At 38.8% G+C, this 23,585-nt stretch overlaps 1 protein-coding gene across 1 annotated transcript; it reads right to left on the bottom strand.

The window, feature by feature from the left end:
• Positions 1–5,490: 5,490 nt before the first annotated feature.
• LOC104519259 (nuclear receptor ROR-alpha) lies at positions 5,491–19,857 on the bottom strand. The gene is made up of 9 exons (XM_010172403.1): positions 19,825–19,857; positions 18,056–18,197; positions 16,023–16,418; positions 12,632–12,753; positions 11,267–11,399; positions 10,487–10,594; positions 9,001–9,111; positions 7,553–7,665; positions 5,491–6,458 (listed from the first exon to the last, which is right to left on the bottom strand). Exons 1-9 carry the CDS (start codon positions 19,855–19,857, stop codon positions 6,294–6,296), a joined length of 1,323 nt encoding a protein of 440 aa, XP_010170705.1. The 3' UTR covers positions 5,491–6,293.
• Between the last annotated feature and the right edge of the window lie 3,728 nt (positions 19,858–23,585).

The following is a 23,585-nucleotide window of genomic DNA, read 5'->3' as shown; positions in this document are numbered from 1 at the left end:
TATGCATAAAGAAAATAGGAGGCTAATATTCAGATATATTAATGGATGAAACTTTCAAAGTAATAAATATTAGTATTAATAATAAAAAAAACCTCTAATAGTTGTATTTCTGCAGCTAAGGAAAATAAAGATTCAGACTTCTATGCAGTCTGAATCTGCTAGCACAGATGGAATTTAATATACTGAATACTTAAGAGAAAATTGCTTATTATTTTTGGATATTGGATAGTAAATGCTGTTTCTGACATTAATATTAATAAGTTTATCTACATAGGGGAGTTTAGGAACATGTAGAAAAAACCCCCACATTGTTTGCATGCACAGCTTATACTGTGCAACCTGTTTTGTTCATCAGGTACAGACTGGGGAATGTCTATGCCAACCCAAAAAAAGATAATGTAACGTTTGGATCACCCCACTACCTAGTTAAAACATCTTCTAGATTGTACATATTAACAGTACTGTTTAATTGATAGGCAAGCATGTAAAGAATAGGTTCTATTGTGAATCAGCAATAGGAATTTTCTTCTATGGAAGATGCCAGAACACAAACTGATGAAGAGGTCCTAGTTGCCAAGCAGTTGCCTGCCTTGGAAAGCCAGTCTGAGCTAAATGTGACTGTCAGCTCGTAAAACTGTATGAAAGGTTTCCCTATTTATTAAGCAACCTAAAATAAACAGCTGGAAGCCAAATACCCAGTGAAAAAACTCTCAATAACCTAAGATACTGGAGAACTGATGCTTTTTGCAAGAAGACAGACATGTTTGATGGTGAAATTCACCCTCCGCAGTCTAACCAAAGTCTGGAACAAATCTCGCTTATTTTGTTTGTAGTTGTGTATGTACTTTTCTATTCGCGTTTTCAAAAGCATGTGAAGCCATAGAACGAGGCTAATAGGGACAGGCTTCCAGAACCCTACAGTTTCTCACTTCCTAGACATTGCTGGGTTTTGGTGCCATGGTAATCATTTGGAATTGCTGTATTTGATGTACTAGATACGAAAATGTCTCCAGCCTCAGTGTTTCTTTCCAGTCAGGTTTTTTGCTTTACCCTGAAGCATATGCAACAATGACAGACAACGTCTGAGGTGTTTTTCTTGTATTCCTGCAGATCTATCTTCCTTTCTCTGTGACTTCATTGCTGAAACCTAATCATTACTTTTTCATTCTTATTGTATTATCGTAGACGGATTTGTTTTCTTTGACAATAATTTAAATACTGAAAACCCATTTTCTATTGCAAAACACTGAAATTCACCTGGAAATACAGTCCTATCATTACAAAAATGTCCAGAGGGTATTGAAATTCATTTGAATCCTTTATTTAATGGGTCAGCATTAATTTATTTTCTAAAATATAATTGCTAATCCTTTGCACTGTTTGGAGTACTTTTGTTTTGAACAAAATAAAGACCAAAGATTAGCTATACTGTAAAACTGAGCAAGAGAATGAGGCACGCATAGAGCATTTAGTTAAAAAAAAAAATAAAATTAAAAATCCAGTTCTTCAGTGCCTGGGGGGGACGGGGAAGGGAAGAAATACTAGCGTATTTTTTAGAAAACAATTTGTTCTACCAGTAGTACTGGCCACCCTGTTGAAGAGTTTTTAGAAGATCCCTGAGCACATTAGTTTCTGACTCTTAACCCCAGCTCCAAAGTGGTAGGGCTTCTGTTGATAACGAGATGGATTGTCATTCACAGTTAAGTCAATCATAAGGTGCTTATCTATTTACCCTTTTTTTCACCAATCAGCACAAAGAACTGTCAGAAAATAACTTTTATTTCTCTTTTTTAAATAATAAAAGGGCACAAAATTTAAACAATCAATGTTTTGTGACAGTGGTTTAGGATTATTATCTGGCTGCCCCTCAACAACAGACAAGTGATTCAATCGACATTCCTTAGCAACAAAAAAAAAAAAAAAAAAGAAAAGAAAAAAAGGCAAAAAAAAGAAAAATCCTGTACAAATATGTATTTTTCCCTGAGGGATCAAGGTTACACCCGCAAGTGCTCTATGTACATATTGCACTGTAGAGGAATGAAGAACATGTGCAAAAAAAGCAACAATGATTGAAGCTTACTAATCAAACCTTTTAATCATGACTGCTACGTCATCTTGCATTTTGGAATGTCGGAACACAGCTATTTCTTTAATCTAAAATGTAAAAAACAAAAAAAAAAAAAAAAGAAAAAGAAAAACACACCTCTACTATGGCACATTCAATGAAATAAAAAGTTTTCCAAAGACAAATAGACAAATTCCATCAAGAAAATAATACAAAGTTCGTTCGTTTGGTTTTTTTTTTTGTTTTTTAGAAAAATTACATTACTTTCTTTCATTGTTTCACATTACAAAATTTTTTTTTTAATGTTTACACAAATCACATTTTATTGCAGGAATATTTCAAGTGCCATCAAACATTTATAGAAGGGTTAAAAAAATAGAAGTCTCTCTAAAGTGGTCCAGACAAGGCTTTGTATAGAATAAATCTTTTTTTCCACCTTCTAGTTTTGAGTTACGTATTTTGAATACATTTTCTTTATCCCATTGACACTTAACAGCCTAGAAGCAGCCACTCACACATACCCACGCGTATATTCATGTGCACACACAAACATATTCTCTCATACACACACACACACACACACACACACACACACACAGAGGTGCACATACGCACACAGATATCTTGGTATCCATACTAAGATAGATAAGCTTCAATAAAGAACAACCAAACTTAAAGACAGCCTCCCTTTTCACCTAGTCCCATAGTTTTTAAAACATCAAACACTGCTGGAGATGTTGAAGTATATTAGGGTGGTTCCAATGACAGTACAGCAAAGTATCTCTTTCCTAGAAAGACAGAAGACATCTCTGGAAAGATACAACAAAATGAAAATCTCTTCGCAGACTTTTAAGGAAGAGATCATTCAAAACCAATATATTATTCCTTTATTTTCAGCTATCCTCATGTTTTTGTTTGTAGTGAACTGGGCAGATTATGAAAATACTCATGTGACTGTACATTGACCCCATATATGTTTTTTAACTGACTGTTCGGTTGGTCATCTGGTACCAGGCTGTAGTCCCAGAGGTTCTGCAGGGTGCATTTTCTCTGCTGCGCTGGGGTCTCATATGGCCATTGCTCTGACCAGCTACTCTTGACATTACTCTACATCCCCTTACATAAAAGCCTCCTTGGCAACAGAGTCTTATCAGTGCATCTGCCATGCTGTATCCCCGTTTTTCTGCTCTCTATGAAGAGCAAACCAAAAATAATACTCTATTGCCAAGTGCCTGTTAACTGTGATCAGGAAAGCAGAGTTACTTGGGGTACGAATGCACAGCCTGATTTAACCAGGTGACAGTACACAGGAGCTCCCATGGACAAAAACAGCAGCACTTTCTGGCCTGGAAGATCACATCACAAGCTGTTTCCAGATGCAAAGTGCTTTTGGCTAAGGCCCTACCTGGAACCTTTTTATGGTTATGTATTTTATTAGTAAATGCTCCAAAAATCTGTGTCGTCAGTGACTTATGAGTGTAAATATGCTGAGCTAGATGCCAAACAAAGCCGTTGGCACCTAGATGCCTGGTAAAGTACTAATATTCATCAGGAAAAGGTAAGAAAAGGACGTGACTGAAAATTAATCCTGAAATATTTTTCCTGGTAGTCTACTTATTGTCAGAAGTAGAGTTGTATCTCGCTCTCTAAAAAAATACAGGTCTTCATTACTAATTAGTTGACACTGAAATTAAGTTTAGTTGATCTTTACAGGACTAGCACCTAAGGCTGGTCACATTCAGAAAACATTTGTTAGTTAAAAGGATTGCTTTAAAAATAGGCACACACATTAGAATGAAAGTACCATATCATGCCAGTTACTCCAATAACGTAAACAATGTTTCTAGGAAAAGCGTTTCAGTGAGACTGGAGAGAGCACGTGCTGGGCTGTGAGCTGCCTCTTCAGGAGCAGGCAGGATGGAGCAGTAAGAGGACGGCTCTGTGGGCTTTTTCCAAAGGCCCCCTCATGCCTCCATCCCAGTGCTCACGGAGGGGCAGGTGTTCCCATCCCATACTGCAGGCTTATACTGCTTTGAAGGGGAAATATGATGCTCATCTCCCCCTCCCTTCAAACTACAGAGATGAGTGATAGCTGTAAGCTTCCCTGATGTGGCAGACTATAGAATTTGTAATAGGCGTCATAGCTAAATGTCTCAATTTGATCCCAAAGGAAATACGTTCAAATCACAGAATAAACCTGTATTTTGCTTATAATAACCCATCAACCTAATTAACCTTTTTAAAACAGTTACGCTTCAGTGTGCTTCTGTTCACTTCTGTTACCCCTCAATGACTATAATATATTTAATGAGATTGTTTATCCTTGGAAATTAAAGCAGTGGAGCACATTCTATCTCACCCCCTGCTCCTTCTCTCTCTCTTTTTTTTTTTAAAGTTCCTGGCTTTCTCTTATGTACTTCACCAGAAACTTAATTTGTGTAGGCCTACAAGGCATCCAGTTACACATCTTCATTTCATTCAAACCAGTTATGCACCTGTGGCTCAAACAGCCACAGTTTATTTTGTGATGTCGTTTATTGTGAATCTGCTTCCTTCAGGACAAGGTTTCCTTGCCAGATTTGCTCAGAGACAGTATTTTTCCTAAAGAGAATGGTAACTAGTAATAAAAAAGACTGCAAGATTTGGCTTATTGGTTGGTTATGCAATACGGGATTCACAACTTCAGAATTAGAGAATGCAGATTTATGATATTAATGATTTCCAGGCATTATACACAGTACAGAATGTTGCCTTCTAGCAACTGTGTGCCTTTACTATGTTAGTCTGTACTCATCTGATAAACTTTAAAGTGCATCTTTTTAAATAAGGAGAGCAATGGACTTCTCTATCCAGCTACCTGAAACTGAACTGCTGGATGCTGGAAGAACATGGGTCAGTGTCTCATCTCACTGAAGTCAACAACAAACCTCCTCTGGATTTTGAGAGGATAGAGTTTAAAGACATTGTTTACGATATGGAGTACAAAAGTATATAATATTATGTATAAAAATTACTTTTCCACATACATGTCATACACACATACTTTTACTGTAGCTACGGACTTGAGTAAATACCTTCAAACCTGGATTTACAGTGGACAGAAATATACTTTCTTTAACAGCCTGGTTTTCAAGGATGCTGTGTTACTCATTTGTAAATGACTTGTAATTGCCCAGTTTAACTTTGACCACAGAAACTCAGCACCTTTCAAAATGAGGCTTTTGTCTTGTGTACCTAAATCTGAATTTAGGCATGTAACTTTAAACATCCAGGTTTGAAAGATTTGAAAATAAAAGTACCTTTCAAATTAACAGCTGAAAAGCTGATTTTAATTTAGAAAATTGTCATTATTTTCAACTCCTTAAAAAAATTTGTGTAACCATTTCAGGATATGACCAGCCTCTCTTTAAAAGTGACATGGAAAACAGCAGCATAAATACCTCCCAATGTACCTGCCAAACCTCTTTCAGTTAAACTTGAATTTCTGGTGCACATGCAACACAACAATGAACACGCTAGCATTTAATTTAAAGAAAAAGGTGCAAAATGAAAGTGCCTTATCAATTCAACAAGAAAAGCTATACCAGTAACTACATTTTATATTAATTAAAACAATATATAAACAATATCTCTTTTGTTATATATAGTCTTCATGCCCATTTACCCTGTAATATATTATAATGCTATTGTTGCTATTGCTATGGACCCTTTTCATGCCGTTCTGTCTACTGGCAAACAGTGGTAGGTGAAAAAAATCGTCCTTCATGAAACAATGAGCAAGTTGTGCAAACTGATGCTGAAATCTCTGCAATGCACACCAGTCGCTGATTACTAGCTGGACTCTCTGTTCTGGTCAACAAATTGATTGTTCTGTCAAAAGTCTGGGCAGTGAACTACAAGAGAAAACACCTTCTGACATTAGTACCCTCAGTCTGTGTAAACAGAGGTCAAGGGTTGAGAAGTTGAGACAGAAAAAGGGTCCATATTTGTAGGCATAATGGAAATCATATGCATGAGAAAAACAAGTTCAACTTTGTTTCATTGTTTCCCATCCTTCGCCTGACCCTGACCGCCAAGAGATGTGCAGTGTGTTGGCTCCCTAGGTCTGTGCAGGGCCATATAAAGTGTCTTGGTTTTCTTTCCTTTTTTTTTTTTTCCTGTTTTTTTTCTTTTCCTTTTGTTTTAATGTTTGTACTTCGGACATTCTAGAAGTGCTTAGGTGATACATTTACCCATCAATTTGCATCGCTGGCTCAAATTCTGAAGTGAACAACTCCTTGTAAAGTGGAGGAAAATGAAGTCGTACAATGTCTGGGTATATTGCTTTAAATGCCATAAGCTTTTCTGTATGTCGTCCACACAGTGCTCTTAAAGTAGACACTTTGCATATTAACTGTAAAAAAAATGAACAGAAGTCATACAGTCATATATGTATACGGAACCAGGCCTCCCAACCTTGCTCTTAGGGTTAAAGCTCTCTCAAACACTTTGAGTTCACCTCAGTTGTTTACCTCAACAGTGACATTTCAGATGCATAGTCATGGACGTTATGTTAGATTTAAAAAAAAAAATAAAAAATGGAAGCCACTAAAAAGCTATTTAAGTAATAGATTAATGCTATTTATGAACTAATCTTTTATTAAAGTTCCTAGGAAAATGTATCATTGGGTTTCCTCACTTGCCTACCAAGCACTGGATTGATAGAGGAGTATTTCAGGCAGGATCTTCATTCAGGCAACTTAGTCCTTCTCTTGGAATAAGAATACAGTCCTGACTACTTTTAAACCTACTGGGAACACTGTGGAGGGAACTGGCAATGCAATAGATGAGGCTTTTTTAATTTAGGCCAAATAAAGTGAAAAGGAACAGACCAGAAAAATCTGTACTTCAAAAATATCACTAGGGTGCCTATCCTTCCCCAGTTCTTCAGATTTATATTTTTTAACATCACAGCACTTTTCCATTTTTGAAAAATTATGTGAAGATATTTTAGATTAGCATAATAGTATGTAGTATCTCTTCTCCCTAGAATTATTCTTTGGAAGAACTGCTGAGAAAAAGGCTGTGTGGGGAACTTCTCATGGAAGACTGAAAAACAAGGTTAGTTTGGGTATTTGTCATGCAGGCACAGATTTCATGAGGATTAAGGCATGCATGCATGTTGTAGAACTGAAATAACATTCTGTGTGGCAGAAATGTTGTGTAGGAGGAACAGGATAAAGACCTTAATCATTTTTCATGAAGTTCAACAATAAAATACTTCTTTTCAGACCACTGCCAACCTTGTTCCCTAGTACATCATTTCACCTCTGCCAGTTTTTAGTAAATAGTTTCAGCTAGGCACCTTGATTTAGAACAAGGTGCTTAGAATTCTGGGTTTATAAATAAAAAATTAATGGCGTAAAAGCTTTTACACCATAATTAGGAGACCGTTTACAAGAAAGCATGCTTTCACAGTCACGTGACGTGGAACAGTATGATTCTTACCTTTGTGAGAATTCCATCTTCTCGGTGGTTCTTCTGTAGCACATGCTGAAGTGCTAGCTGGATCTTCTGTTGGAGTTTTTCAATTTTCACTTTCTCCTGAAGCCATGAGCGATCTAAATATAAATGGAGTCAACACCTCTAGTACTGCACACATCAGTCACAGTGCACCAGAAGTACTAAGTCTGTTTACAGAAGAATCTTTCTTGTTTGCAACCTTCTTTCCACTTCTTATATATTCTCACAGAAAATGAGTTTCAAAATTAATAGGTTTTGGAGGGTAATTATTACATGCATTTTGAATCACTTCTATAAAGCCCTTAATTAGAAGAATGCAGCGTATGTGAGTAAGATGTATTAATCATTTGCTAACAAGGTCTGTAAAATGCAAGGTATTTACAAAATGAAGCTAGACAACTTTTTACTGGGAAATGAATAGATCACATAATGAACAAGTAGTCAGAGTAGATCTTCTTTCCAAGATCTACAGTGACATACAGAAAAATCAGAAGCAAATATTCAGCTATTAAAAAACTTCCTAGCAGAAAAGTAGTATTAGCTGCTACATCCTTTGTGTGGCAGAACTGTGGGATTCTGTGGCTTACATACTAAGACACAGGACTACCATACTTCCCATCTGGCAAGCAGCATGAGAATGTATTTATAATCATCTCAATAAACCCACTGTTGCTATCGGACTCTTCTACCATCACTCCTGAGTCCACTGTGCTGCAGTCTGAAAACAGAGGATTTATTTCCTTGGGTGTTACGCCAGACACGAACTGACTTTCTGCACCAGTGTCTTGTTTCACCTGACCTAATGAGCCTTCCCAGAACCTGCAGTACTGTGTGTAGCTACTTGAGATTATTAAGTTATTTTAGTCACGGGTATGGTAGACTCAGGCTGACTCTTGGGGTGACCTGAATGTCTGGCACCATCATTCTCAGCGTACCCAGTTTCGTGATGGGGACAGATACCTAAGCTACCTCAGTTCCTTTGTTCCACACTAAAATGACAGTGGAAGTGTGGAAGACCTGAGGTGACACTGGAAGCGTTCTGTCCTATGCTCCAGATAATTCTGCTACACATACATATACAATGCAAGCTCACGTACGTTGAAAGCTGACTCTATAAATTCAGTGGCTACCTTTTGCCTGTCTCATCTAGATTGACCCAGTGGTCATTTAAGGTTTTGCAAAGAAGCTGAGTCCTCAACGAGGTGAAAATTTGGAAAACAAGGGCTTAGATTAGGACTTCCAACTTAATGAATTTATTCCTAAAATCGTATTTTTAATGTGTTAATTAAAACAAAAATTTTGGTCAAGAAGGAAACACTCAAAAAGATGATGACATTTCACACTGTCCAATAGTCTCAACGTTATCATTAAAAAGACTTCAAAAGAAAACCAACCTCTACCAAATAAACCTAGAGCAAACCTTTATCTCTTACCTGCTGACATTAAAACAAACGCAGAAAACAAAGCAATCTCATCCTCTGTCAGGTGCATAGAACATAAGCTTTTTCCAAATTCAAACACAAAACTAATGAAGTCTTCACAACCTGCCAAAAAGAAGGTACAGCTCATGCCACATTGTTGAAAAGTGCTTCAGAGCTACAGAGTTGCTGGTTTATTCTGATGGAGGTGAAAAATGGATGTAAAATACTTCTCAAGTGAATCTCACTCATGCTGGAGCTTATTACCCCATTCCCACGAGTCCCCACCTCCCACACCCTGGCAGCCAGTATTTTAAAGGTTTTGCTGGCTCTGTCTTTTCCATTTGCTTCTTTTGGGGTACATATGGATAAAACCCGAGCCATTTTCAAGCTCTTAAGTGGTTTAGCTTTGTTTCTGTTCTAAATGGAACTTTCTCATGTGTCTGTGGACTGGAGGTTAGAAATGTGTACTTGAAAAGTGCTAATTTTAAGACTACTGAGCATACAGAAGAGGGAGGGAGAGGAGAAAGGCATACGAGGTACGTGCAGGAGCAAAGGGAGAAGCCAAGGTCTGAAAGCTTTTTCATGCAGAAAAGGAACTCCGTCTCCTTTCATCCATTCTCTTGCTCACACAGGTGTAAGTCAGGTTACTGCTGCTGTTACACATGCTGTTATGCAGCTTGCGAAAGTGGAGCCCTGCTTTGAAGGGGATTGCAACCTGATGGAAGAGGGCTTTCCCGTGCAGATTTCAGCCCCAACCCAGCCTAAAATTCTGGATGTGGTGGGTAATGAATGAAAGTTCCGTTTCATTGGAACCCGTATCTGATACTGCATTCTCCAAATTGTCTGCACTCAGACCTTGCACCTTGAGGTGTTTCAGAAAGGCAGAGAATACTTCAGTAAATGTACAGTGTTCTTCTCTGCTGCCGTATTTTCACTGCCCTCCAAAATTGCTCACATCCCAAATCTATACCTAGTGAAATGCAGCCTTTTAAAATTAGCAAAAATGTGCAGAAAAAAATGTCAAAATGATAAACTATGGTTTAATTAAAAAACTTGTTTTACAGTATTCTACCTGCAAATAACTGGATTTTGCACATTACAAAACACTACTAGTATCTTCAAAGCAATAATATCAATATATCCAAAATTAGCTTAAAATCTGCTGCCTTTTCCAACAGGATATATCAAATGTTACACTAGATATGAAATCTGGGCTTCTGTTCTTAGCAAGTGTGTCTGAACTGCTCTGCCCTGATCTAAGTGTTGAATTTCAACACCAACAGTCCTTTACTGCATTAAGTTAAGCTGTTTTAACTCCTGAAATCAGCCTGGCCTCCAACAAAGCCAGCGCAACTGCTTACAAAATAAGCAGTCTGAGCTTTGGAACTCTCTTCTTCGAATACTATAGCCTGAATTTTTCAAAGCAGCTGTCCCCTTGCTCTTCCACCTTCTTATTTTTATGCTTTTTTTCAAGATACAACACTTGACATTTCCTTACCTAAGGACTTGAAAACCTCTGGGCTAGCATACTTGCCATCAAAGTAGACTGTGTTGTTCTGGGAGTCAAAGGCACGGCACATTCTGATGAACACAACCTCTAAAGACCCTAAAACAGAAACAATGTATGTTTGACTATTTAAGTAGAGACTTCAGTTGCAAAGAGCAAGTGAGGATTTAAAAATTTCCTATGCTCTGAATTCAATATCAATGGAGTGGGGTAGTAGATTTCTGTGGTGTAACAGAGCATAGTCTGATTTGCTAATAGAATTAAAAGAATACCCATAAACCCCTTTAGAAGTTTTTGCTAAAGCAACTTAGTTAATGCTAATAAACTCTAATAATTTCTTATTAGAGTAACGAAGTCTCTGAAGTCAAAGCAGCTCGTTTGGATTTATTTTCACGAAGCTTTGAGAACTTTGCCCAGTACTTGTAAACTGCATTACTTTTACATCATCTTGCATAGAACAATCTGGATTTTTACCTTGAAATACGTTATTCAGTATTCAAAAGCCAAAATAAAAAATTTGAATCCAACTTTTCCATCTTTACACGCACATTGCTCCTATTGTTCATAATGAAAATTTCAAACATGGACTTGAACTCATTCTATCCAGAGCAGCTAAGAAGGTATAGTACTTCAAACAGAGACAATTTGTAAGGTTTTTCCCCATATTATTGTAAATGATCATTGTATAACATGTATATACGCGTATATGATCCCTGTATACAGGAAACACCTTCCTCAGTCAAAAGCAGACCTTAAAACTGACCCACATACCTGCTTTTAAAAGCACAATTTGATCGTTTTGACACAGTTCCATAAAGCCATCAATGCGTTTGGCAAATTCCACTACGTACTGTATAGCTTCTGTTATTTTGACTGCGCATAACTGCCACATTACCTCCCTTTGCTGTTTGAGAGAGAAGAAAAATTGAAAAATTACTAATCCAGGTTTTCATAAAGTAAAACTAAGCTGAAAAACAAAAGGGAGTGAATTCTCTCCAGCCCTCCTGGCTACAGTCTGTTTCTAAGACAAGGGCAATTAACCTCAAAGCCAAAGCCTCATGTGGATGGGTGACAATGGAAACACGTAAGACTTCTTCAGTGATGTCAAAAGAGACCCAGGTTGGAATGCTTTTATTTCATAACCAAAAATGTCAAAGTATAGTAACTGGGGTGATCTCAGTAGGAATTTTATTCACTGCATCAAAAAAAAAAAAAAGCCAATTTACACCAGCAGTTTATAATCACATTTTTCCTGTCAGCTTCTGTTTTTTGTAGTGAATGTAAGTTATCTACCTAGCTTGTCTTCATAAAGATACCTATAAGGATATAGGTGTATGAGGATCATCTTGTTAACGATATAAAGGTGGCATGCAAGTAGTACTTTTTCATATGTTAATAATAATTCAGAATTGAACCTAACAAGTGGAAAGAATTTTATTCTCAAAGGTTAAATATTTTTTTTGTGGAAATGCAAAATATATTCAGAGAATAGCGTGCTTTAAAATAGTGCTTCTCAAGACAATTTTCCAAAAGTAGCCATTTGGTAGTAGTTGGTGGATGGAAGGCATATCGGAAATACAAGCATCAATTAAATCTTACAATACCCGCTGGTGGTACAGCAGCGCTGTGCTGCTATTCTACAGGTAAAACTGAAACACCGAGTGACAACTGTAGAATGAATCAGGATTGCAACCAGGCACTGAAGGCTGGAAATATGATGGAGTTCTGTGTTTATAAGCTCAAAAGAAAACACACCATGTAAAATTACAAAACTTAATGGCTTCAGCTTTTTTTGTTGTTGTTGCTGATCCAGGAGATTACGAATTAAGAAATGAAAATAATATGTCATTTAGAACTGAAAAAATGTCTCTGGTTTCTTATCCTCATTTATCAATCACAGACATAGATTTTCGGAATACAGCTTTGCCTTTGCCTGCACATGTAAAAAATCACTGATGCCAAGGCTATCCTAACCATCTTGCTGCTTTTGATTGTAGCATATTATTTTTTTGTAAACACACAAAAATATACATTCCAGATAGTAAGCAGGAAGCAGTGAAAAAGTGAATTTTGCAGTGTGTTATGAAAATACCATGCTTTAAAAAAAGCATGCCGTAGTTTGGCATGCTTTTATACCTTGTTCTGATAGTTCTCAATTTCTTCCTGCAGAAAAGTCTGCCATGTTATCTGCTGTAGCTCCTCTCTCAAGTACTGGCAAGTTTCCATGTGCGACTTGGAAATATTCTGTGCAAGATGTTCTAAAGGAAAGACCAGAAAGTGACACACATTAAAAATGCGAAGCTATACCTTCAGACCTGAGAAAGCTAACATACTCCAGCTGCGGCACGGGGAGGGCAGGGAGAGGGATAGCTGTCAGAAAAAAGTGTTGTAATTTCAGATCAGCTTGGCTTTTGCTTCAGGAAAATAACCACATTTAATGCCAACCGTTAGCAGACTGGAGGAGAACAAAGCGGAAAGCTGGTTGCTACTAACACAGCTGGCCGGCTCCTCCGGGGCCGGGCGCACCCGTTAGAGGGCACTCGGTGCACACGCTCGCACCCCGCTCGCCCGCCCGCAAAGCAGGGCTGAGATTTTCGTACAGGAACACCAAGCAGAGTCCTTCCACTACACTGCAACACGTTCAGGTGAACTTGAGATTATTTTTGAATAAATAAACTTGTACTGGGGACAAACTTCTTCCTTACACAGCAGTGGGTGCAAAAGGAAGCCTGCAAGATCAAAGAGCTTGCAAAATAAAGGCAAACTTGGTGAAACCCGGAAGCGTTCCAACCATTGCAAATTCAGTAAGTGGCCCTGCTGCCTTTAGTAAGGTAAAGCCAGCTTTGAAACCTGGGCTGAGAATTACACTGTTAAGTAGAGCCACAGAAAAAAATCCAAGTAAGTGAGGTGATGGACCCCTCAATTAGGGTATGAGAGTCTCCGTGGGGACAGCCTTGCTGAACATGGGACACTATGTGTCATCTACAGGGAATGTACTGCCAGGCAGTAGATTTTCAAAAGCTAAATTCATTTGTATTTTATACAACAGAAGCTTTCTAATAAAGAAATACAGATTGTTACCACCTGTCCAGTGTTCTGTCAAGCAGGACACTATCACATGAGGCTGCCTGTGAGGGAAGAGTTTCTTTTCTTTTCTGCTCTCACATAATTTAAAAAAAAAATTAAGGAAGTACAATTAGAGAATCCAGATAATTAATATAACACACTAAAGACTTATGGGCTTTTTCCTTCAGCTTTAGAGTAGTTTCTTAGCTAACTGCACATGAATTAAAGTTTCCATACAGCTTTAATTCCAAATAAACTCTTTTCTGCTGTTATACTTGGTTGAAAGACATAAGGCAGTTTTATTATTTTATTTATTAATAAAACTTTATGTTTCCATAAACCTTTAGGATCACCTTCAAAAGCAGGAACAGCATTTAGACATCTCAATTCCACTTCTACTTTGTTTTTCTCTTCTCTACCCTGACTCTTCATACCTATCTGTTCTCCTGTTCTAGCACGTGACAAGTAGAGGTCTGGTGACTTATCTCACACAGTTCTGCAGGTGGTGCTCCTGCAGGTTAGGCCACTGAAAAGGAAGGCTTAAAATGAACAAAAACGGTGCTCATGAACAACACGGGGGTATTCTGAGGGACTCCAGCATTTGATCTTCTGTGATACTCACTTTGATAATGACCAAACCCAAGTCTTTACATATTGAATTGCTGGACCAATCAGTCTGTTTAGTATCATATTTACTGCATTAACAGCTTGATGTAAGATACCTGAAAAGTCTTTAGCATACAGCTGAGGTAAAATCAGATTATATGTGCTACCTGAGCAATCAGTAACGCAGAACCTAAGGTAGTTTATACTTTGGTTGTCATCATAGCTTTCATGTCATTTCAGAGCAATTTTTTTTTTTTTTCCTCCCCTTACAAGTGTGTACTTAAAACGCTTGCTGTCACTAGCAGCAACTGACAGCATTATACCTGTGCTCCTGCAGAATACAGGAGGTGGAATATTACCATGTTATTCACAAACCTCGGCCTCAGTTCTGGACTGTATTTCAGCACACACCTAAATACTTTCATTGAACAGCCACACCTTTCTAAATTGAAACCTTAGTCTGGAAGACAAACATTCTTCAAACATTGTTTGGTAACGTCAGTGCTGCGCACCCAGATCATGCTCTGTAGGGTTTAAATGCAAGCACTATGTAAATAAAGGGAAGCAACATGACAGACTTATTTTAGGCCAGTGTTCCAAACTCAACACCTGGCCTAGGCAGGAAAACCCCTTTCTTTTTCCTGAGGGTTTAATGTAGATCTTTTAATAACTCCCACAAGAATATTCTGTGATTCTGTCATTAACAACCATATGACTTAAGACAAAGCTGGTAGCATGGCCTTTATAGTTTTTCTATAGTTTTTTCATAGTTTTTCTTCTTGTTTTTTACTTATTTGTATCTGAAGTTACTTGAACTCAAGCCAGACACAGTATTTTGGCTGTCACAACAAATTATATTACAGAGAACTGCATTCTGCAACATAAGGACATTAAAAAGCAAGCCTTCTTGTCCCTTCCTCTCTGCAAAATTTCTCAAAAGGACATAAACTGAAATAAACCAAGTAAAATCTCCTACCATATACTTGCCTCTAGTTAAAAAAAGTTAGCAAAAAGAAAAAAAATTCTTCTTGGAATCCCTGATTTTGTAAGCTATTTTTAGGTTTTCATAATGGATTAATTAGCAAAAATATTGCTTAAGCAAGCAACATCACTGTTTTAAATGCCTGACTGCTTATAGAAGTAATAGAATCTTAAAGCCCCTTCTCTAATGTCCTCTTCCAGTTTGTTTATAACCAGCTCACACAGCACGCTCTAACTCGAGTCTCAGATGTTGACAAGTCATAGTTGTGGAATTCAGCTCTAGTGTAATCATTCAGGGAAGGGTTTAAAGCAAAACGTGCTCATTAATGTGATCATTATAAGGCTCTTAGGGAAAATATAAAAACTTGCTACGTTCAGACATTTTCTGAAGTATCTAGGGCTGGATTCTCTTTAACCAGTGGCACGGAGAATGGCTCTCGGATTGGGCTGGTGCTTTGGTTTCATATTTCCCAGGCCTCATCACTTTTTGCTAGAAAATAAAGAGTATTGAGGTAATGAAAAAGAAGATAAAATGTGCAAAAATAATCTGCAAATAAAGAAATACTCCGTCTGTTTGCTCAGCACTAAAATTTAGCTTGTTAATCAGTATTCAAAGGGTTCCATTACAAGAACTGAAAACAAAAGCAACTCTAGTAGAGCTGATCAGCCACAAGCTCCTGGGATTTTTAGTCCAGTTCCCTAAGGTGTTCACCACGTGGCCCGATCAGGGTATTGTGCACTTCACAGAAGAATGCCCACACATGCTCACAGCTCTACTGACGCAGCATTCTCGCTATCGCCTGGCTAAAGGTGTCACTTTAATCCAAAGGGTACTATTAAGACAATTACAATGGAAGCTTTTCTCTCTCATTACCTAATTCTGCCATGGACACAGTTGGAGAGGTCTCCCCATTTGTAAAAGAACAATAAGGGAAGAAGCCCGATGCTGGTGTGTAGTCACATATTGGTTCTGGTTTGATTCCATTAATATCAAGACCCGACTGATCTGGAGAAGGCTGTATGTCTAAGTAGAAGCTGCTAACTGCAGAGTCTGCTTTGCTACCTTCAGGGGTATGCCCATCAATGTAATTACTGAGGTCATCATGTAGCTCTGTTAACCCATTGGTGGTGATACTGTATGTTGGTGTTAGTGGTTCTGCCTCTCCTGGTTGCTGCTGGTGATCTCGCTGCTGCTGCTGCATTCGATGTTTCTGCACCTCCGCATACAGGCTGTCCCTCTGCTTTTTTGACATTCGGCCAAACTTGACAGCTGAAACACAGACATACGACATATTACATTTCTACAAATCCGCTCCTGCATTTTAATTGTCTTGGGTCTAAATACTACATGGAAGGACACAGAAGAAAAGGCCAATAAGCAGGATGGGCAGACCTAAGAATCACTTCTGTCAGTTACAGGTAACATAGCTTCAGCATCTACTCTTTAAAAGCCCGTTTTAAGACGCTACTTCAACGCACCATTAGAAGGCACTGTTTTAGCTTAATTCACTAACTTTCTACTTCTGTACCAAAAAGATTTTCTCTTATATGTCCACTGAGGTCGACATATGCACCTCTTCAGCATCCAAATCCTACCTGGAAACATAGAAGCTAAAACAGAATATGCCGGCTTGAGATGAACCGTCCAATTCCTACCAGCTGTGTAGTACGGACTGTGTATCCGTACTACAGAGCAAACCTAGAGGTAGGTGTAACCACGTGGGGCCCATCTCAACGCATACCGAAAGCCAATGTTATTGCTATTAGCACCAAAGCACATGGGAAGAACCACAGAACCTGCTTTCAGTGCAGATTCCTGTGACAAACAAAAATGTTTACCCAGTAAGTCACTGTTAAAACTATATACATGTGTGTGTGTGCACGTGTGCACGTGTATATATATCTCTCTCTCCACAAAATTATTACTACTCTGGGAAGTATTAATCTTAAGCGTAAGCCAGAAGCAACTGGTGTGCAACATCCAGGGAATTCCTAAGAACATACTGTGTGATTTCTTGGACCTGTATGAGCTGTAAAAGCCTCATCATTCAGGAAGGTGACTACCACATTGTACTTTTCTACAGGAAAGCAAACATATCGGAGGGAATAGTCATTACATGATCTACCATTTCAGGTTTTTAGTATCATGCCCAAGAGAAAAATAAAGACAGTGTACTTCAGGAAGTAAATGTACTCTGAAAACAGTTTCCTGAATCGGGCCTCATGTACACAGACAGAGTAATGCTGATGTATTTGTCGAACATGTAGCGTTGCTGTCACTATTCAGGGGAAAAGACTGAATCAGATCTTCAAATTGGGTAAGCGAGGGCAGCTTCATCACGTCTGTGGGGGAGGTGTGCAAGTATCAGCTGCAAGTCCAGTTCCAAGCCAGTTACATAAGCTTCCATTTTACAGAGGTGGGTTTTTGTCACTACACGAGGTATAATTTTGAGCTTAACATCAACATCACTGGAACACATTTTCTTCAGAATTCTATCTTGGAAAAAATACTCCGCTATTTTCTCTTTCCATTTCTTCCATTCTTCACTACACACATGTTTAAACTCCTCTATACGTTGTGAAACAGTTCTGATCTGTACCAATACAACACTCAGAGTGTTACTTGCAACTATAGTACTAAAAACTGCATCTTCAAGAAGTGACCAGAGGCAAAGCTCCTAACTGGAAACATAGATGAGTAGGAAAAAAAAAAAGAAATCCAAGAACTTCATACATGCCCTGATTCATATGCATTTCTGTGAATATATAGCAACATACAAAAACCACTCAATGATCTCAACAATCAGCCTGATACACTTCCAAATCCTACGTTGTTTTAGTTGAACACACAGTATATGAAACATTATTTTACTTTTTGCAATTCAGCTATGTGTTAGCAGAGCTTACCATCTCGAGACATCCCCACAGCAAGGCATTTCTGTAATCGACAGTGTTGGCAGCGGTTTCTACTTGTTCGGTCAATCAAACAGTTCTTCTGACGAGGACAGGAGTAAGTAGCATTGCTTTGCTGACTCCTTCTAAAAAAGCCCTGTCATAGAATTGCAAAAGACAAGTCAAGAAGCTGTTAACTGGTGGAGCAAATAAAGACCCTGAAAGGTACCATACCTAACAGAAAATGAAGTGCCAGTGCACTATAGTCAGCTAAAGGAAGGTAAGAGGGTTTTTTTTTTTCCTCGCCTAGAAACAAACAAAAAACAGTAACTAGTAGGAAACAGTTCATAAAAAGGTGTTATGGCACATGAAGAAATTACACATTTTTTCACTGATTCTACAGATCCCGTATTATGTAGGGTACACCAAATCTTTCCAAATGAGATGAACAGGCCTAGATTTCCTTCATTTCCCATCTTTCCTGGGTCAGCACAGATCTCCAGAATAGGGAGGATTCAACAGTTGCTGCCCTGTTCTGCCCTCTGGAGATGACAATTGGCGGGCTCTGACGTTCAGCCTCACCAGTGTATGTATGTGTTTAAAAACACAGAGCATGATAGTAAGCAGTGCCTTCTACAAAGAACAGGGGTTTTAAAAATGTTTTTTCTTAATTAGCTTGATGCTGACAACCCATGTTTTGTTCAACTCAGCCCAGGATTTAGATTTTTAAGGAGGGGGAAAGCTGAAACAGATTTTATGAATTCTCTCTTTTCTGAGCCACCTGCAATGGGCAGACCCATCTCCAAAGAAAGTTAGTGCTGGAAGGTGACGCAGTGGTTACAACTTGGTTCTCCCCATCAGAGCGGTGCCTGTTAGTAACCACTATGCCAGCTGTTTGCTTTGAAGTTCATTTCATCTTTTTGCCACAGACAGTCCAAACATAAGCTGGTGCGTGTGTAATACCTACTTCACAAGGATTCTGCAAAGATGTAGTCATTCTAACGAGGCATTTGAGATCAGTGAGCACGGTATTTCAGTTTTATGTTGTCACATAATGGATTAATTAACGGTACCACAAAGAAAATATTTCCTCAGAAAAACTGGGCACCTTTTAATTAAAGCTGAACTTTTACCAATTGTTTTATTTATTTGAAGGCCACATTCTAGAGTCCCTCAGCACATGCACCCTCTGTCCAGATACTTGGTGAAGTGGACAACAGGAAGGACTTCTGCATGACAAGGAAGAGACTTCCTAGCAAACCTCCTGCAGACAAACATGACGAAACACTGAGATAAAGCCCCCTGCTCCCTCTTACGAGGAGGGCACCAGACTTCATCATTTATGCCCCTTTTATTAAATTTTTAATGGGGAAATGTGGAGTATAAAAGCCGAGGAAACTGAAGACACCTGTCTTTAATCCTGTTTTCCTGTACATTGTTTCTCACCCATTTATTCTGGTCTTTGTTTCTATATGACTGAACTTTCAAGTGTTTTTCAATGTTTGTCAACAGTGAGATGATTGTCACTGAGACTGGGAATACTGCACATATTGAGCCCTGATAATCTAGTGCATTTCATCCTCAAGAAAACCTGAAATACCATGGAAGTTTCTACCATTCCAACACCGTGACCTATCCCTCTGGAGGAGCCAGTAACTCTTAGGTCTAAGTAGACAGCTTAAGTTTCCAGTTCAGTGAGCAGCCTTAGTGGAGCCCGTCACTCCAGTGCAAGCACACATGCACGTGCAATGCGATTCACTAGAAAAACAGGATTAGGTATCGACCTGACCCGTGACTTCCCGATCAAGGTTCTGCATCTCCGCATTATCAGTCCCTTCAAATTTCAGTTCTCCAAACACTTTTAACAGTTGCACTGAATGACATGCTCACATATGAACTGTATGAAATCATCTGCCATGACTGAGATCCTGGAAGTCAGCTTAATCAATATGTAAAATGAACCTAGCCCAATGACTTCAGAGATCTATACTTCCTTTAGCTGGGATGTATACTGAGTCTGTATTGCCAGTCTGACATATTTCTCTTTATTAAAAATATTCTTGTCAAGCTGGGGATTATTTTTAGTGTTATAATGGAGAAAATACTGAGCTGTTTGCTCTTCCAGATTTTCCCTAGAGAGACAGCTGCTCAATACATTTTTGTGTACAATATATCAGCTAAATTACAGCTTGAAGCTAAATTTTCAATACAGTGGAACTGGCTAAGGCCTTTAAAAGCACTTGAACTTTACAAACCAGAGCTGGAGTAGAGTGCTTTTAAAAACAAACCCTACAATATTATGCGGGCATGTTGAAAACGTCAGCAGTAGCTAAAGCAAAAAAAGAAAAAAATCAACCTTGCCTCAAACTTCAGAAATTAATCGGAACTTGTTCAGAGCTCAGAAATAGACGTATCTGAGATTGGGGACCGAACTGACAATGCTGCTGTTCAACTGAGGGTTTTTGACTCTCAAAACTTCCTCGATATTGTTGTCATTTGTGATTTTTCTAACCTTTTGGTGGTCCTTGAGGTCTCATATAATTACAAGACATAGGGAAGCCCCTATTACAAGAGCTTTCTGTAAGTAAATGTAGTTTCCTCCTAGGCTGTTTTTTCCTCCCTCTTTATTAGATGAAGAAAAAGAGAGACGCTACATGCTGTTGTTCTATTTCCTCTCTTTTGCCAGAGGCACAGAGCTAGCTGCAATTTTTCCACCAGGAAGGAGGAGGTGGACGCATGCGTGGCACGCGTGTATACATTCTAGCATTATGCAAACCAGACAAGGCCACATGCTCTTAATTGCATGCATGTTCGCAACCATTATTTCACATTCAGACAACTGCCTAATAGGCCACAGGCAGAGCGGACCCCTGCGAAACTACTGCTCCACTAAAAAACGTCACCGCGTCACACCACTGACCAACGGCACAGTCTGAACCAAGGTCTCTGGTAGTGAGTGCACGAGCCCTGCCCCCTCCTGATGTCAGGATAAAGATCCAGCTGATTTTGATGAGGCGTCATTGAGCTTTGCATGTCTCCCTTTTTATGCAGTTATTAACGCAGTGCCAGAAGAAGAGCAGAGCAGATCAGAAGCCATAGCTTCATCCCTGCATTTCAGACTCCTGTTTATATGCAACACAACGTGCGGTTTTTCATATGCTGCCAAGAACTCAAGTTTGGGGGGAAAAAAGGGCACAAAAACTTTTCATCTGTGAGTCAGTCTGAATAACAACTTGTTTAAAAAGAACTTTGAAATGGAAATAGCAGTTTTTGCAAAGTCTGTTAATGGTTTCAATAACTCCACTGCTCAGCGGTTCGGTATTACAGACGTCTGCATCGAAGCTCGCTCCTTAGCAGGGAACAAGCCAGTTGTGCTTCCCTGGTACCCCAAATGGCACAGCACAGGCTCCCCCTCCGCTGCGGCACAGGCTGAAATGCTGATCTCATGTTTGGTCTTTTGACAAATTTTCGTTTAATGAATTGATTCCTACAGTTCATTAACATACCCACTTCCACTTCTGTATACACATATGTCTTAATTAGCTGCTCATTGGCTGTTTAATTACAAGAAAACAGCTGACAGCTGCCTTGCTGCATCCTAATGGCAGACGTTTTGGAATGACTGTATGCAAGCCTGTGACAACAAAGGCTTATTCATAATCCCATGATTTATGGCTAATACTTAAAGACTTCCACGTATGATTAAGTTTTGCAATATTCTGAGCAATTAACAATTAGTTAGGGGGGCGTTCATTCTTCTACTGTTTTCTAAAGCAAACTTACAAATTTTCTTCAAAGAAACAGAAAAATACACTGACATATGAAAGACAGGTGAACATTCAAACTGGATGTTTAACCCTTCTATGACAATGAACACATATTTTAGTTGTAAACGGAGGAGAGTGCTGCGACAATACTGGTTAATAAACTTGGTTAATAAAGTATTTGATAACAAAGTTATAGTGCCACTGAAAACAGAGGAAAAATGTTCAGTTTCATGTATGTAATAAAGACAGGAGTGAGGTTGTCTTTATCGGGTTATACTGGGCTTCTGACTGGCCCTTTCTGCTAGTGGCTCATCTTTTCTAATGTGTTTTGCTTGAAACTGGCTAGGCAAAAAATGAAAAAAGAAAAACTTCAAAAGCATGGATCTGAGGGAAGTGTTTGCAACGCCGATATGACACTCCACATTCAACAGAGTAATGAAAAACGGGCTAGTAAAGGAACCGAATGAATGAAACGAATGATCAAACGTAACACAAGATGGGAAGCGACGATACAGCGGGCATTGTTTTCTGAAGTAACGAACACGGACACTACTTGTAGTTATGATGAACAAGACCCTCTTAGATCTTAAAAGATACAAGAGACAAAAGCCAGGACCTATAAATCTTTGAAAGTGTGAGTAACGCCCAGAAATGCCACGCGTGGATAGTTTTATGACACCAACTGCATAAAGTCAGGTAAAGAGAGGGATCCCACTAATGCGTTTGTGGGTCAGTTGGGCATGAACTGACACTACTGACAGCAAAAGCGAGTAACTGCATCTGCAAATTAAAAGACAAAGTTCATTAACAAAAACTTCCTTTCAACTTAAATGCTTTGCTGTCGTCTTTTGAAGCATTCAGGTATTTTCTGACAATGCTAATCTGGCTTCAGCTTTCGGCTGTAAGAAAAGACTATGGAAGTGTACAAAACAGTCTCCTTTCTCATCATGGGCCCTAACATGGAGCAGAGGTTGTTAACAGGTTCCCACAACTAATGGTTGAGGAAGTGGCTCTAAGCTGGAAGAGGGTAGGTTTAGATATTAGGAAGAAATTCTTTCCTGTGAGGGTGGTCAGACACTGGAACAAGGTGCCCAGAGATGCTGTGGATGCCCCCTCCCTGGAAGTGTTCAAGGCCAGGTTGGATGAGGCTTTGATTGGCCCAGTCTAGTGGAAAGGTGTCCCTGCTGATGGCGGGGGGGTTGGAACTGGATGATCTTTAAGGTCCCTTCCAACCCAAACCATTCTATGATTCTATGAAGTGCTCCGTACAGATACTAGTTTTTTCTGCAGTGTTACTACAAGAGTATTATTTCCAGTCTTACACAGGAGAATAAACTTTTATTTCTGAGTTATGATTCAGTCTTTGTGTCATTCTTCATTCATGCTTCTGAGTAAAAGTCTTACATTATCAATCTCATCTTCCCTTTTCCCTCACTGTCTGTTATATACTGGGTATCAGCAATGATGGGACAGAAAAAAACCCTGTCTTTTAAAATGTCTTTTTTTTTTTATAATAAGCCACAGGAGCTCTCCTAGATAAAGTATAAAAGAGAGCCTGGCTAAAACTTATTTTTTTCACTAGGAGGGAAAAAGAGGAGGGAGGTGTTAAATTTTATTTTTTAAAGGCAGATTCAGATTCAGCTAAATAGGTTGATGGGTTTGGAGTACTCAGGGATGTTTGTGCAAAACACAGCCACTAACTTCATAAAAACAGCCAGTAACAACATAGCAAGGTAGGATATGAAAACTTAAGAAAGACTAATTGGCTTCATTACAAG

Source organism: Antrostomus carolinensis, unplaced genomic scaffold (genome assembly GCF_000700745.2).
Source record: "Antrostomus carolinensis isolate BGI_N321 unplaced genomic scaffold, ASM70074v2 scaffold50617, whole genome shotgun sequence".
Taxonomy (NCBI): Eukaryota; Metazoa; Chordata; class Aves; order Caprimulgiformes; family Caprimulgidae; genus Antrostomus; species Antrostomus carolinensis.
The sequence above is the reverse complement of the archived record's forward strand: the minus strand, read 5'-3'. Positions and strand labels throughout refer to the sequence as shown.